Source organism: Suillus clintonianus (assembly GCF_016758775.1).
Source record: "Suillus clintonianus strain FC179 chromosome Unknown DEU56scaffold_19, whole genome shotgun sequence".
Lineage (NCBI taxonomy): Eukaryota > Fungi > Basidiomycota > Agaricomycetes > Boletales > Suillaceae > Suillus > Suillus clintonianus.
This window is the reverse complement of record NW_024539243.1, coordinates 61960-78283: the sequence shown is the minus strand read 5'-3', so window position 1 is coordinate 78283 and position 16324 is coordinate 61960. Positions and strand designations below refer to the sequence as shown.

General features: G+C 46.2%; 6 protein-coding genes across 6 annotated transcripts; 2 read left to right on the top strand and 4 right to left on the bottom strand.

Moving 5' to 3' along the window:
- The first annotated feature begins 809 nt into the window (after nucleotides 1-809).
- Nucleotides 810-1277, top strand: DEU56DRAFT_789801 (uncharacterized protein). Its single transcript, XM_041352571.1, has 2 exons — nucleotides 810-855; nucleotides 913-1277. The coding sequence occupies exon 2, from the start codon at nucleotides 962-964 to the stop codon at nucleotides 1211-1213; it is 252 nt and encodes an 83-aa protein (XP_041210770.1). The 5' UTR covers nucleotides 810-855; nucleotides 913-961; the 3' UTR covers nucleotides 1214-1277.
- Nucleotides 1278-3818: 2541 nt separating this feature from the next.
- On the bottom strand, nucleotides 3819-4283 carry DEU56DRAFT_854042 (uncharacterized protein; the record flags this gene model as incomplete). The annotated part of the gene is made up of 2 exons (XM_041355231.1): nucleotides 4191-4283; nucleotides 3819-4136 (listed from the first exon to the last, which is right to left on the bottom strand). Coding segments are annotated over exons 1-2 (405 nt in total), but the record flags the coding sequence as incomplete, so codon positions are not given.
- A 2726-nt stretch (nucleotides 4284-7009) lies between these two features.
- Nucleotides 7010-8168, bottom strand: DEU56DRAFT_754152 (uncharacterized protein; the record flags this gene model as incomplete). Its single annotated transcript, XM_041349781.1, has 3 exons — nucleotides 7010-7141; nucleotides 7200-7631; nucleotides 7683-8168. 3 exons carry the CDS (start codon nucleotides 8166-8168, stop codon nucleotides 7010-7012), a joined length of 1050 nt encoding a protein of 349 aa, XP_041210768.1.
- A 1255-nt stretch (nucleotides 8169-9423) lies between these two features.
- Nucleotides 9424-10178, top strand: DEU56DRAFT_789793 (uncharacterized protein; the record flags this gene model as incomplete). Its single annotated transcript, XM_041352570.1, has 3 exons — nucleotides 9424-9555; nucleotides 9633-9794; nucleotides 10154-10178. Coding segments are annotated over 2 exons (294 nt in total), but the record flags the coding sequence as incomplete, so codon positions are not given.
- A 641-nt stretch (nucleotides 10179-10819) lies between these two features.
- On the bottom strand, nucleotides 10820-11983 carry DEU56DRAFT_789791 (uncharacterized protein). The gene is made up of 4 exons (XM_041352569.1): nucleotides 11775-11983; nucleotides 11557-11719; nucleotides 11347-11503; nucleotides 10820-11291 (listed from the first exon to the last, which is right to left on the bottom strand). The coding sequence occupies exons 1-4, from the start codon at nucleotides 11838-11840 to the stop codon at nucleotides 10940-10942; spliced, it is 738 nt and encodes a 245-aa protein (XP_041210766.1). The 5' UTR covers nucleotides 11841-11983; the 3' UTR covers nucleotides 10820-10939.
- Nucleotides 11984-12373: 390 nt separating this feature from the next.
- On the bottom strand, nucleotides 12374-13761 carry DEU56DRAFT_732533 (carbohydrate-binding module family 12 protein; the record flags this gene model as incomplete). The annotated part of the gene is made up of 7 exons (XM_041348280.1): nucleotides 12374-12652; nucleotides 12706-12773; nucleotides 12885-13080; nucleotides 13137-13220; nucleotides 13278-13556; nucleotides 13613-13650; nucleotides 13701-13761. 7 exons carry the CDS (start codon nucleotides 13759-13761, stop codon nucleotides 12374-12376), a joined length of 1005 nt encoding a protein of 334 aa, XP_041210765.1.
- Between the last annotated feature and the right edge of the window lie 2563 nt (nucleotides 13762-16324).

The following is a 16324-nucleotide window of genomic DNA, read 5'->3' as shown; positions in this document are numbered from 1 at the left end:
CACGACGACCATCATGCCAGACGAACTGCGCTTTCCGTGTGCTTGTAGTCAATGCGCGCACCATCGAAACGGATTTGTATATCAGACTCGGCAGGTAATTGCCAAGCACATGAAGAAGTACAATCCAGCATCGAAAATCCAACGACACGCACCAAAGCCAGCTACTTTGACTCCGGGTCGCCAACCTCTCGTTTCGCAGACAAATGCCATACCAGGTCCTTCCGTGCAGCCGCTACAGTCAGACTCGCGGGATGTATCTATGCGAAGAACTCAGAGCAGAGACTTACGCGAGCAAGCCAGAAACGCGCTTCCCTTAGCTCGAATGAACTCACAGCCTCAAGACAATGCTAACTTCGATTTTGATCATGAGTATCACCCTGAGCAGGAGCTGCATGACCCCCTACCAGATATTAATCAAGAATTACCCCTCCTTCGACGTCGACAATTTCAGCCGCATCCACCTGATCAGAATTTTCAGCCGGCTGCACTGCCTGATGTTCGCGAGCCCGGAGTCGATCAGGACGAGGCTGATGCGCCATCCCTCGTGCCTGTTGCATTCAAGGAAAACGGCGAAATTCGATACGCATACCTTACAGCTGTCATGGCCAACGTTTATGGCCACCTCTCGTGGAATCAGGCGACAAATCAACTGAATCATAGTCTCAATATGCTCCTGATCGCGAATGTACTCCCCACATTTCCACGACCTGTTCGAGCATTGGCCAGCGCAAAACGGCACCTTGGAATTGACCCCGACCAATGGATTACTCAGTATGCGATATGCCCTGAGTGTTGGAAACATCACTCGCCTTCACAACTCAAGCAGCTTCTTTCTGCGGAATGCTCTGTTCCGGCCTGTAATGGTGTCATCTACACCGAACGTAGAGATGCAAAAGGTAAGATGGTCCGCACCGCTACAAAAATCAACCCGCAGGTGTCCGTCATTGGCAGTTTACGGCGCATGTTCATGCGTCCCGGATTCGCACAGTTGATCCGCGACAGTCGCCAGGATCAACCTGGGCAGAACACCGATGAAGATTTTGTTATGACGGACATCCATCATGGGACACAGTGGCATGGCCTCGAGACGAACATCCTACGTGAGGTTGGTGAGTTCGGAGCTGTGCGAGACCGAGCAATGGAGGGAAGGATGGTGAAGAAACTTACGGAGCATCGTTACGGCTTACATCTGACTATGAATACGGACTGGTAGGCTTTAATTATGCGCATATACTCAGCTAATATGTTTATTATCAGGATGGGAATCCTTGAGAACCGACCACATTCGACCGGAGCAATATATTTTGCAATCAACGATCTGCCTCGGGACCAGTGCTTCCTTCAGATAAACGTCATCTGCGCTGCCGTTTTACCAGGACCGAAAGAGCCTAACGTCCAGCAGATCAATCACTGCCTTGAACCATCAACGAAGGAGATGATGCTCCTTCAAAACGGTAACTTCGATAGATTTTGCTCATTTATTTATTTTTTATCAGCCATATAACTCCAGGCGTCAAAATGGACATTATTGACGAGGATGAACCAGCTAACGTCTACGCAGACAATCAGATCCTCGATTGTGACATGCCAGCTGCTCACAAGTTGTCGGGAACAGCAGGCCACTCGCACGACATGCACCCATGTCTCTATTGTGATACCGACATCACAAAAATCAACACACGCGAAGGCTATGACTACAGTAGTACCTTTTTCATGTGTGATTCACAAGTATTGAATGTCATTGCAGGCTGGACAGCGACAGATGATGATCATCTTCTCCGACAATCATTCTATTCACGACATGCCAATCCTATCCGGCAGAAGGCTATTCTCGATGATCACGGAGTTCGCTGGAGTACACTAAACCTCATTGCTGGCTGGTTTCCCTCAAAGAAGACCGCGCTCGACTTCATGCATTGCATATTTCTGGGTACGTGATGTTAATTTGTTGACGAGCAAAGCTAACAAAGATACAAGGCATCATTGCTCATCTCTTCATGCGTGTTTTATTTGCAGGTTATATGTTCTCCGGTGCTGGAGGTAGAAACTCACCGAAGCAGCGCTTCGAGAACCTTATCAACAGCGTTAAATGGCCGAGTCATATCACACGTCTTCCCAAGAATGTATGTTGGTTTACGTTCCTCAAATTGGATTGGCACTAAATACATTTTTTGGCAGCTCGGTGAGAACCAATCACTAAAGAAAGCAGACGAGTGGAGAAGACTACTGACAATCACACCGGTACTACTATGGTGGTCCTGGAAGGACGAGAACGACGATATTCCAGACACGGAGCCCCCTCAGCCACCCAATACTCAAGCACCAGAATTTTCACGCAACTGCCGGCGCATCTATGATGCCGTGTTACTTCTATGTGCAGCTGTCCGTCTTCTCGCAACTCGATCAATCTCGATGTCCCAAGCACGCATTGGACAGTCGTTTTTGTCCCAGTACTGCCTTCGTTGCCTCGAGCTCAACATCCATCTCACGATCAATCACCATGCATCGATGCATATCGCGGACATGATCAAGGCTTATGGACCTGTGTATTCGTGGTGGTTGTTTGCGTTCGAGCGCTTCAACGGGATGCTGGAACGTGTCAATCACAACGGACATGACGGCGGCCGAATGGAGTTGACGCTGATGCGTCATTGGGTTCAGACCCACTTGATATATGAGTATACTCTCTCGCTTCCACCCGACACTCACGCAATAGAACGAGAGACACTCAACGAGATTCTCAAGAGTCAAGCCCAGCAACGAGGGAGTATGATGACAGATATTGCTGTGTATCAGAGTGAAGCTGCTCAAGGTATGTTCTATTCTATGCTTTGACTCCGAGTCTATTAATCAACTCCTCAGATAATGTCCGACTCCCACTTCGCCAAGCAAAGTTCATCAATCTTCGAACATTTGGACCTGAAGGTGTCCTTTATCCACTGCTTATATCGTACTGCCGAGTTCTCTGGCCCGATCTTAACATTGTTGACGACTTCTCGCTTGATGATGGCACAGTCTTCTTTGCATCAAAGGTTGCCCGTGCCCTCACGTATATCCGAAAGGATGGTATTAGGTATGGTTGCATGACCAACAGACGAACACAGACAGACGCATATGGTTTCATTTCCTGTGATGGGTCCCGTCTTCCCGCTGAGATAACCACACTCCTCGCTGTTGGCATTCGAGACAAAGTACCTCACATTTGTGCCCTTGTCCGACGTCTCAAGTCCGATGAAAATATTCCGTTGATGCCCTGGGCACTTTAGTGAGTCTGGACTTCGTTTCTCACCAGATTTAACATTAACTTGAATGGTACTAGTGAAAGTACTCTTGGCATCCATACCTCGTATGCGAACGACTACCACCCATATGAAATAATCCCGGTCTCCCGCATCACAAGCCCACTCGCACTTATTCCAGTACACTCTAACATTGTCAAGAAACATCTTTGGATTTCGGTATCATTCGACCATGTACAAGATTTGGCTAATTACGCTATCGACTCGGAGACAACTGACATTTTTTGTCCTTTAGTCAGGAACGGAGCCCGAGGATTTCTTTGATGATGACGACAGTTGAGCTCAATGCCGTGAGACAGGACATACAAGGTGCGCACCTTTTGTTTAATCTTCAAAGTCGCTATCAAGACTGTCGTCAACCATCTGATTTGTGTTTGATGTGCTTGCGACAGGCTGCGCAGGCACTGTGTTCTTCGGCTGAGTTGGCTCCTCATCCACATCAATTGCTCTCGCTTTCCCCTTGTCCTTTTTCGATCCTGCTTTTCTCTTACCCTTCCCTGGCTTCGTATTCCCTTCGTCTACCAATTTTGCTCTCTTACGCGCAGCAACCTCTTTCTTTTGGATCTTGACACGCTTCTGGGCAGATATGGTTTCTTCTGGGTCCTTTGGATCGCCCCATGCTTTCCCATTGTCGACAACAAACGCCGGCACATCATACTTTTGATTCTCTGGCTGTGAAAGCCACTCCTGCGATACCATCCACCTCCTCGCACGATGTTCAACCTTCTGAATCCGCGGAATAGTGACATCGAGTGTCTCGCCTCGCACACGAATAGTGTAACGTTTCGGTGGATGAGGGTCCTGTTGAGCATCGACGGCAGCGATAAACTGGTTTCTCTGTTGTATAAGGTGGGTCAGCGCTTGGAATCCCACCACCCAATCATTGCTTACCTGCTCACTGGCCCAGACCCAAGGACGAGAGATGTATCTTCCGGTGAGACGTCCTTCTTCATTTGTCTCGTCATCGTCTTCTGACATGAGCTGGGGGCACCTGATGGTGGGGGATGGATGTATCCTTTTGGCCTATAGGCCTAAAATAGGGATACATCCCCCAATCTAATTGTCCACTCACCAGTGATACATCCATGTAGTCTGAGAATCCATGTATCTAATATAGCAAGCAGAAATCCTAAACATACATTATGACTGCAATTTTGGCTCCCCAAAGCGAAAATTCATGATATATATTCCATTTTGGTAACCTCCTCATGTCAGGCCTCCCCACATTATTCCCACACATCATATGTTCGCATTTTTCAGCCCCACAGTGTGGGAATTACCCCACAACACCAAAAACATCGCCCATTTTGGGAATCTCCACAATATCAATTATTCCCACACCCTTCCCACCTCACTGCAGCTTCACCACCACCCCACAATAGGTCCCCCTTCATATATAAGTAGTAGTTTGGTATATATATGTATATTATAATATAATAGTCCGCTTTTTTTGTTTATTTGTGTACCTGCTCCTCCTCCAGGACCCTTTCAACATAGCCTAGGGTACAGAACACTTTCGCATTTTTGCCCCTGTGATAGGGAAGTGTTCTAAGGTATTCAGAACATGTTCAGGAGTATATATGAATGTATTCCCATCTTTATTTTACCCCCTGAAGCGCCCTACAACAATAGTTATAGCATATATACATAGAAATACAAAATATGTTCCCATGTGTGCATTTCCAAGTGAACAGACTTGAAAATTGTATCCCCACAATCCATTAAGCAGTAGGAACAATGTATCAGGAGACCAGGACCACAGAACAACACCCTGCTGTATGGTATACCCCCCTTCTTCTGGTGGTTTACCCCCTGTGAAAATTTTTCCTGGAAGGCTGGACCTTAGATATGGCAGGGAGTCTATTCCTATACATATTTGGAGTATATCTATCATATAGCTACCACAGGAAGCCTTTAGGGTCCTTCAATAAGAACAAAAACATAAAACATCACATATTTCACTTTTTTGATGTTTTGCACTATCTTACCCTTTCACAAATAATACAACATGCTCATATATCATTAGTAGGGCATGTATACATGTTTCCTATGCTAAGGATCAGCTGGATATAGGGTGGAAGCATTAGATCTGAGGTAAAGGGGGTATTTCCACTGATTAGAAGGCCACATGGTAATAAAGGGTTTTATTCAGTGATCGGACACCTGGGATATATCTCATATATATCCCTAATGATAGTTTTAAATCTATAGAAAGATCCATCAAGGTTTGAATGAATGGCAAGGAAAATGACATATGTGTGAAAAGTGACAATTGACATTTTTTCACAGAAAGTCATATTTATATATGAGACAGGTCGAAGATTTCATTAAAAATGTGTAGTATACATGATAGACTACCTATGGAACCTATACTACATACTGCCCTGAGGGTAGAGTGTTGGTGGAAGGGATGTAGTGTGAAAGTGAGTTGATTCACCATTAAAGTCCAATAACCACTCAACCTCAAACTACCCATTTTCGATGTTTTGGGCATTTGAATTTTCCCACACTCAAATTTTGATCTATTTCACTTCCCAGCTCTGAGATCTGGGTAGATGTTTCTGTACATTTAGGCCTATGATGCTGAATATATGTGAAATGTACTCCAGGTGTCTGATTATAAAATTTCGATGTTTTGAAGGTATGGGAACCTAATCAGTAGATTTAGAAAGTATATACACTATTCCACAACTATGGCCTATTTTGAACTGATCTTTGGTATATAAAGCATGTATATATGCCCTACTAATGATATATGAGCATGTTGTATTATTTGTGAAAGGGTAAGATAGTGCAAAACATCAAAAAAGTGAAATATGTGATGTTTTATGTTTTTGTTCTTATTGAAGGACCCTAAAGGCTTCCTGTGGTAGCTATATGATAGATATACTCCAAATATGTATAGGAATAGACTCCCTGCCATATCTAAGGTCCAGCCTTCCAGGAAAAATTTTCACAGGGGGTAAACCACCAGAAGAAGGGGGGTATACCATACAGCAGGGTGTTGTTCTGTGGTCCTGGTCTCCTGATACATTGTTCCTACTGCTTAATGGATTGTGGGGATACAATTTTCAAGTCTGTTCACTTGGAAATGCACACATGGGAACATATTTTGTATTTCTATGTATATATGCTATAACTATTGTTGTAGGGCGCTTCAGGGGGTAAAATAAAGATGGGAATACATTCATATATACTCCTGAACATGTTCTGAATACCTTAGAACACTTCCCTATCACAGGGGCAAAAATGCGAAAGTGTTCTGTACCCTAGGCTATGTTGAAAGGGTCCTGGAGGAGGAGCAGGTACACAAATAAACAAAAAAAGCGGACTATTATATTAATATACATATATATACCAAACTACTACTTATATATGAAGGGGGACCTATTGTGGGGTGGTGGTGAAGCTGCAGTGAGGTGGGAAGGGTGTGGGAATAATTGATATTGTGGAGATTCCCAAAATGGGCGATGTTTTTGGTGTTGTGGGGTAATTCCCACACTGTGGGGCTGAAAAATGCGAACATATGATGTGTGGGAATAATGTGGGGAGGCCTGACATGAGGAGGTTACCAAAATGGAATATATATCATGAATTTTCGCTTTGGGGAGCCAAAATTGCAGCCTAAAACTGCTTATTGTGATTCACCATTGGATATATCAGTGTGGACAGTGGACAAGTAGACTGGATAATGTATCCCTATTTTAGGGCTATAGTAGTATATTGATGTATCTATATAGCATTATGGGCTCCTGGGGGATGAGGGCAGTCTTGAAGGCATCGGTCTTGAACTCCGAATCATTGGATAACGCGGCGAATTTCCGTTCGTGAACCTCACATTTCTGTGGACCGTCTCAGCCTCTGTCATAGGTAGCATTGTCACTGCTAGTAAGTACTTACACCTTGTTGTCGACTTTGACGCACGCCCTTTGACAGTTTCGCATCCCGTAATGCGCCTTGGTTTTCGGAAGCCTCTGTTGTGGTCGTTACACGAGACGATGACAGCAGCTTGGCTGCCCGTAACGCTTTCTGCAAATCTTGGTATTTGGTCTGCACACGATCAAGCAAATCCTCGTCGCTAATTGCACGCAATGCCTTTGCAGATGTAGGACTAAACTCGGCACCCTTCGTACGAATGTATCGGAAGATCGTTTGGAGACCTCGATAGTTATCTTCGTGAGTATGACTTTCCCCCCAGCGGAATCGGAGGAATTTTTCACTAGTCGCACTATCCACAGGCCACTCTTCACCATCTTTTGGCCACCAAGGCAGATCTTTGGCCGTTAATTTCACAGTACCGAGCATATGTGAAAACGCATGACGTATAACGGCCTGTGTTCAAATGCGTGAGCATTACTCCCGAAATCATAGTTATATACTCACCAGCAGCCCAGGATCACCCTTCGCTTCCAGGCTCGCCTCTATCCTAGCTTCATCCTCGTCTTCTTTGTCGTCTTCGTCACTGGATTCCCCATCCCCATGTCCTTTTTCGACCGTCTGCAACACACCCGCCAACTTCATTTCAAAATCTTGTTGCATGTCATTGAGGCGCTTCTCGCACGAGTTGTGTATGGATTGGATCACGATGTTCTGGTGAGCAACAACCTCTAAAAGATCGTGTTGTCTTGCGCACTGAGCGAGTTGTTTCTCTAGCTCAGTCACTCGCTGTTTAACTGCTTCCAACGCTGAGACTACCGCGGTCTTCGATAGCTTTGCGCTCTCTCCCGACTTTTCTGCGGCTGACGGCAAGCCTCGGGGCTGATACAATGGCGGAATCCCTCCCATGTTTCCATCGTAAGGGGCTGCCGAGAAACTGCCTGGTTCCGGGAAACCAGGATGAAACTGGAAATCGCTGTAGCTCGAATCCATGGTGTGAAGACGAATGATTCGGAACGATGGCAGCTACTGTCCCCCCTTCACGCTGTAGCACTTATATATTATGTTGCGCGCCATGTCTAGGCCATATGCATCCAATGTATCACCTTGCGTTGAGCATTTATCGTTCTTGTCGTCGAGCAACAGCTTTCGAAGAAGATCCCAACATGTGCCTCGAACAGATATTTTAAAGGAAGTGTTCGTGAATTGCTCCACATATTCCTATGAGAATCCGGGTAAAGTCTGTATTTCCCTATACAATTTCTAGACGTGTATTTTCACGGGTAATCCTAGCATATTGTCGAGAAGTCTCACATTTTCTTCACCTTTCCCTTGAGTAGTAATCTCGATCATTGTGCTGTGCACACTACCCCTGTGTGCCCCATCCATTTTGCGATGACCTTGCCTGTATCGATGCTCCACAACCTCACTCCACCGTCATTACTCCCGCTAACCACTTTCTTCCCATCCGGAGACAACGCTATACTCTTCACTTCACTGTCTCCGTCCCGCCAGTCTTTCCCTATCTGTTTCCCGCTCTTCAAGTTCCATACCCGCAGCGAGCCATCATTTGAACAAGTAATCATCCACTCTTCGTCAAGCAGATGTATGACGCCCAAGACCTCATCGGTGTGCCCTCCAAATTTCTGGCGAGGCGTTATTGCTGATATCTCTTTCTTTTTAGTGGTGGGTGAAGACATTCCAGAATTTCAACTACTGAGTGCAGCGCCGTCTCAGCTTTCACCCATCACATTCAAAATTCATTACTTACCGAGGACAACAGCGACGTGCGGATAGTAGGGAATAATGGGCGTTTCGGTCAAGTCAGAGTTGAGTTCACCGCTTCCTGCTACGTTTGCCTTGTTCACAGCTTATATTACAGCATCGGCTGTGCAGCTCAAGCGCCCAAGCCTCATTTGTCAGTGTCCACCAGGTTTATATCCCACGAAGTCTCGCTCCATGACTAACTAGTTCTCAACAACTACATAAGACCTGGCCTGTTCGCTGTGAAGCGTTCTCGTGCATCCTTGATGTCTGCTGCTGTTGCATGGGAAGATGGGCTAGCATTCCAGTGAGTTGAGTGGCCTATGTGCTAGCGCCCGTTATCTAATTGGCTCTGGAATGTTCCCTCATAGTTCACTGCATTTTTGCTTCCTAGTCAGACATTTATGTTGGAGCCATCCACATTCGGACCCTCTGAGTCGTCTTCTGCTTACAGAACCATTTAAAAAAAGAAAAAGGTGAAGGAACATTCCCTGCCACACGCTTCGTTCTTCTCTTCCACTTCTGTCGGATGCTGCCTGTATGCGCCACTGGAACTTACAATTCTGAATTGATCGGTTCTGTTTTGGGCGTTGAGGAGTTGCTTCAAATTTTGATAGTGCCTAACCACCTCACAGATGCCTCAGTCTTTCTCATTTCATCTCGCATCTTCAGCTCCACGGGTTCCGCGTCTAGGCAGCTCTGGTGCCGGTGTGTGTCTTGTTGGATGAGTTGACATGCCATGCCGACGTTAGGGTTTCTGACTCGGCTTCAGACTTGATCAATTCAACCACTGATTCCCCATCTGAGGAAGTCCCCAATCTGGGAATTAGAGGTAGAGCGCGCGTTGAAGCTTAAAGGTAAGTCTGTCTCAGATTCTGCAAAGAACTCTATTAACGGAACGTCTACCTTAAAGGTAAGTCTCTACAACGTTCGTTAGCGTGTAGTTTAAACTAATGGTATAGATAACTCACGTCTCTCAGATTCTGCAAAGAAATATAAAAGATAAGACAGACTCACAGTATATAGTTTAGCGAGCCCGCAAAACGAGCGTCTCAGTTCTCTGAAACCTCTCTATCTTTTAGCATCGGGCCCGACGTCACATCTTCGTCGTACCTGGCCCGTTGCCCTCTGCGCTCGCATCTACTGTTCATCCTCCCGTGCCTCTCCGTCGGCACGCTCGATCACCCTCAAGGTATCCGATTCCAACACCCAACGGGTAGGAGTGGGACTTGAGGCGCAGTGAGTAGACATCACTCACCAATTTTAATATGCTTTTGACACCTCGACTTTATTTCAGTCCTTGATTGATTTGCTCGTGCCCTATGGCACTTATCTTCAGTCACATCGATATCAATCCACATATGCAGCTCCGCAGGATGATCACTTGGCAACGTAATGAGGACCAATATGGGACTACACAGGATAGCAAATTTCCGATTTACGGTGAAAAGGAAGGACCAGTCCTTTGGGTGCAGAGAGCGATCTCATAGTTTGTTTGATGTCATGCACTATCTTCGTTTCCGGACTGTATGAAATAAAAGCAAAATTTGAGATGTGCCTGCAAACTTGCAAAGGCGCGGTTGCACAAGAGCCACAGTAAACATTATGAGCCGCCTATGTAGCTGGTAGTACTTATCGCTAGCGCCAGTGCGTGCAGCGGCAATGCTAGGCTCCTCATTTCCCTTGCAGCCCATGGAGCGCTCGCGAACGCCCTTATAATCAGGGTCAACATGGGTTGGCCGCCTTCATCGGTTGCAGACGCCTAATCACTATTCACTTGGCACGGTTACTTAATCGATGAGTCAGCACAGCCGAGCCGAGCCGAACACACAGAAAAGGGAATGCATATGCATGTTCTGACCCAGTCTCCTCTCTGATCTGATCAACCAGCGTAGTGAAAAGCTACTCGCTGACAGACGTCGGCGCTGGTCACACTACTTTTGTTACAGCGATGCAAACAGGTTACCAATGAAAGAATGAGTATGCACGAAGCGAGGCCATTAAGTGGGTAGCAGCCCCGGGTCGTAACCGTATACGATCATAATGCCCAGTCCTAGAGCCTGAGAGCGATCCATTTCCTCCCGTAGCTTTTTATGCTTGAGCAAGATATTTTTTGCAATTTCAGGATGATAATCTTCTTCGATGTCGCAACTACAGCCTTGATGACCATCCCTCGGTCGGAGGCTAGTCGTCCAGAAATGCCACCATGACTTCGGTTTAATGCAGATTTCGAATCGCGGGGGTATCTGGAGAGAGAATCTGAAAGGGTAGGGGAGGTCTTCATAGTAGTTTTCCACATCTAGCAGGATTTTCACGGAGTAAGGGAAGTAACCATCTCTGGTGATGAACATCCTGGGCGTTTTGAAATTCAGTAAGACATACAAGAGGAATCGTGCAGAACGCTGACCACATAATTCCGTCCAGCTGACCAATGTACGAACGCACAAGCTGCAATATTGCATGTTCGTCTACATGCTTCGAGGAATCAAAAATGAGTTGTTCACTCAAAGGGAACCCCTCCAATTTTTGGACACCGACTATACGGGTGGGAAGCTTTACAAATCCTGCTGGCGCCGCGATCAAAGATTGACGGACTGAAAGGATTACTGAAACATACTGAGGCTTGCACCTGCCAGGTCAAAATCAAAATTTAAGAGGACGGCAGCACATGTGGGACTTTGGTTGCGACTGTAATAGTACACAGACTCGATGTTGCAGGTCATTTTGTACTTTGAAAGATCATCTCCTGAGCCAATAGGTTTCAAAACTGGTGGATTGCTCTGTGTCGGATAATGTAAGTGAAGGACATAGTGTTAATGCAGGACAGACACATACAGATGCAGAGTCTGCAGCATCGCTAGTATCATGTGCAGCATGAACTTCTTGTATAGGATCAGTCATGACGAGTTTTCGATATGATGAACAAGAGCAGGAGCATATCTACCCCGGGCCATCTACCATATGTTAGGAGGCGTTTGATCCCGCGGAACCAATTCGCGTCGACGTCGTGTGTGCGCTCCACTCGAGCCCCTTTAAATTTCATATTCCACTGTGTCAGTATGACATAATCAGTTCACTGATGCAATCTTCGAAGTAGCTCGCCTGTGGCAGATCAGAGAAGACGGTACAGAATGAATCATGTTCTGGCCCTCGGAGTCTGATCTGATAAACCAACGTGGCGAAAAGCTACTCGCCGACGTCGGACGTGGGACGCTGTTCACACTGCTTTTGTTCCAGCGATGCAGATATGCACGATTCTCCAGTGCCTTCAAGAGAAACATCCAAAACAGTTCGCAAGAAACAAACTTATTGACATTGGCAGAACTACTCGTTACATCTTTCACGCCAAACTAATGCTGCAAATTCACATTTTCTTCCAACACGTCCTATCGATTGTAGCAAAGCACCGCATACTCCTGTAATATCATGTCAAATCAGATCCTGTCAACGTTGTTGGCATTTGTACTCGCCTTAACCTTCTTCTCTGTGGAGTCGTAAGGGATGTAGCAACCATCACCGAACGTCTCGCACGCCTTCCCTGGGTGCACGGCTCCATGGTAAGGAGCTTGGGCAACGTATTGAAGAGCGCCCCCGGGCTCCCGGCCACCTTCAACAGGTCGAAGTCCGTCGAGAGATGCCAAACTGAATTGGCCGGAAACGTTTACCCATCGCACGGCTTGAGGGTTCCCGACAAGAATTTCATATTGATTAAGCTTTTCCAATGAATTCAGCTGACGATAACAATCCGGTTTGATTTTGCACTTACGTGAATTTCTTCCTTCTTGTAGCCAATCACAGCTCCTTTCTTGAAGACAGAGCATGCCTTCCCGACCACTGGAGTAGACTTCATTCAGTCAACATTACAGATAGAATCACTTTGGACGTACTGATACCGCCCTATAAGAATCACAATAAGTGGTTAACCAATAAGCAAGGGCATCGGACTTGCCTCGTGGTAAGCACGGCAGATGTACAAAGGCGCGCCGCGCTCAAATCCACCTTCGATAGCATTGTGAGGGATGTTCTTACCCTCATTGAGGACCCATGCAACCGGACCAGGGTAATTTCCGCTTCGGAAAGCCTGGGTGCGTTGCTCTGCATCACGAAGCCAGTTGCTTTGCGACCAGGAATGCGCTTTTTTCTGTAGAAACCCCGAGTGTCAGATCTGTATCAAGTGATGATGAACACTTAGTATACCTCTTCCTCGTTCTTTCCGTGTTGATTGTAGGCATAAACGCCAGCAGCAAGGGCACCAACACCGGCCAGGAGGCCCCCTCCGATCTAATGAAAAAGATGGATGTGATGATGTGAGGGATCTATACGAGGGAGAAAACGTACCTCAAGCTCTTTCTTCTTTTTGTCGTCAATGTCATACCAGTGCTTCTGACCTCCCTCATTAGTCGGCTGGATGTCACCTTGAGGGGCATGGTAAGGTTGTTGCTGCTGTTGCTGCTGTTGTTGCTGCTGCTGAGGAGGCTGGTCGTATGATGGAGCACACGGCTCGGACTTGCAGTCTTCACCCCATTGACCAGATTTCTCATGATGGGGACGGCGGTGGTTATCACCATCTTCCAGACGTCCCCATAGGGCAGGCGTCACGGGTGGGGTCCAGTCACTCTGTGGGCGGAGATCGTTAGTGAGTCTGAAAATGAGGAACACTGGGAGCAGATTACCTGGGATCGGTGAGGCTGAATGATCCTGTACTGGACACCTGCAGGGGATTGTTTGATTGCCCAGAGTAAAAGGCGGACGTAAACGAACCTTCGTAGAGAACTATTGCGCCGTCATTGTACTGAGTGCCAGGTTGCCAGTGATTAAGCATGTTGTGCTAGTCTACACAAAGTTAACAGATGGAGTGGGGCTGTTTGTGTCGCTGCGCCGATGGGCTTATATCCCTTTATTTGAGCCACGAATGGGCGCAATGATTTGATCCTTTCAGGAATCAGGATCTTCCCTGATCATCAAAGGAGAACTCCAAGTATTGAAATATTGACGGGCGGACCTGCTCAACTGTCCCTTATCCGATTTCCATGAGGCAAAGATGCCAAGGGCTGACAGATGTGATACTGGTGTGTTCTCGCCTCGAGGCATACTAGTTGAGAATGGAAGACACTTGCCTTTGTTCTGGGGTTGTCTGTTATCCTGGCAGCTGATCGTGCAATGACATGATCGAGCAGGTGGGTCCTTCTGATCTCCAAACCACAGGAAACTTCAATTCTCCAGTGCCAACTCGTGAGACAAGAGGATTGACCATTGACGATCCTGGACTCCTGGTAGCGTCCAAGGACATCGGCGAGAGTGAACATCTGACCCGTTTACATTACCAACTTGTGATTCCCGCTACGGTAGTAGCTTCTATCACTAATGGGTTTTACGGTTGCAGGGAAAACCATTCTTCCGGAAGGTTGCCTAATCGTACTTCGGAATTCGGATAACATTTTACTGTCTTTTCCCTTTTCATAATTCGTGATGGCTTCCAAACGTCTAGTCAGTACTTGTTACTTCATCGAAACAATAAACTGTGTTAGATGCAGATTGACTGTACGTTGCTTCGTGCACGTCGTTCATCGGTTGGAGGCCGAAAATCGTACATCAGCAGCACAAACAGTCTGGTGCAATGTTGGTGCGGAAGCTACCCGCTCCAAAAGGTTTCGTTAGGTGAGGCAGGATCCCTCAACACATCCACGAAATACACTATGGTGGCCCCAGTAGAGCGTCTGGTGCCCGTCGTCCTGCCCTCGTTTTCGTGCCTGACTGTAGTGACCTGCTTGTGCTGGTTTGCTTTGAAATTGTTCGTACCGTACTTTCTACAAGCAGAAAACGACCTTGACATGCAGCCATTGAAGTTTGTTGTGGTCTACAAAAACAACTTCAACGCTTCAGGACCTGTCATGTGTTGCTCACCTAAGTACTTGAATTTCGTGGTCTCAAAGTAGAACACCCACTTGTCTTCGCCCCTCCTCAACTGCCCCAATAGAATCGTTCCGTTGTCCGTACGTCGATTTGTGTCGCTCTGTAAATCCCCATTGTAAGGAACGTAGTTAGTTTCATAGTGTTTAGAAGCAGCTTTACAACAAATCAAGTGAATTGAAGAGGCAGTTCCTTGCCGCCAGTAAGAGTATATCCAAGCAGGGTTTCTTGAATGACGACTCGCTTTTGGAAGCTTTTCGGAGCCACTTCTGTGCCTAAGAAGTGGTGTCTCGATGGCCGTCTGTGAAGGCCAAGTGAATTGTATGTCAGGATCCCCACTTATAGCCGAGTTTGCCAGCATGCCGCATCACGGAAGTTATGGGCGCTCACCGTGATGTCACGTCGCTCTATAGCAAACATAGCCAGTTCCTCCTTCAAAGGGCAGGCTGGAGAGGGCCAAGCTCTAATGACAAAGTAAAAGTATGTCCCAGTTGGTTTTTTACCTTAAGCTTCTACTTTTAATGGTGACCCGGTACGACTGTCCCAGCAGGATCAGTGAGATTTGAAGATTCGGCGGTGGCACCCTTGGCTACTTGTGTCTTCAAGTACCCTGACTGGTATATATATATGTACATAAAAAGACAACGGGCATGTGATGAATTCGATGATGGCGGCAGAAGCTTACGGTAGCTGACCATGCGCTTCAAGTATTACTATTAAGGTAGACGACATTAAAATCCAACTACATTTTGAGACACCATTTTGCACAACTTATTGCACTTTCCTCATCCACTTTCCAAACATTCTTTTTGCACCAATCTTTTCCTAAGACCTCTCTAGATAGCTTGATGGTCTCAAATTTTCTCAAAACTGAAATTTAAGAGAGCTATTTCCACTTTTTCTATATGTTGTATTTCATCTCCAAATACATTTCTGACGCTATAGGCGGAAAATAAAATATTTGTCCCGTAGATTTGGCCACGTCACGTGATACCACTTTAACCATATATGGTTGATTACATAACACCAGGCTGTGCCACAATCAAGGTAAGCACTACTGGTGCGTAGTCAGTCATAACCATACTCCTTTGATATTCCTAGTACTTTAAGTGTGGATGTAGAGTAAAATACAAAGCTTATTGTTTTTTAATTTCAATTTTTTTTGATGTTGTCAAAGTGATTTTCGAGGCAAATAGTGATTTTGGATTTTCGAATTCTGAGATTTGGCCGTGGGAACAGTCACGTGATCATATGGCGGCACTAGTTGTATTTCAATGTCGTCTACCTTAGTAAGCGTCCCTCGTTGATAGTGACTTCGATCTATCATTTCCCCAGACTACTCACTCATGGCCTAGTCTCGACAGAAATACATGGTGGTATATGAGATTCAATTGGATGCAAATGCATTGTTATTTCGTCCATGATCCCCATCATAGTGAGCTCGGTCCCGTGGGATAATACTTGAACCTCATATT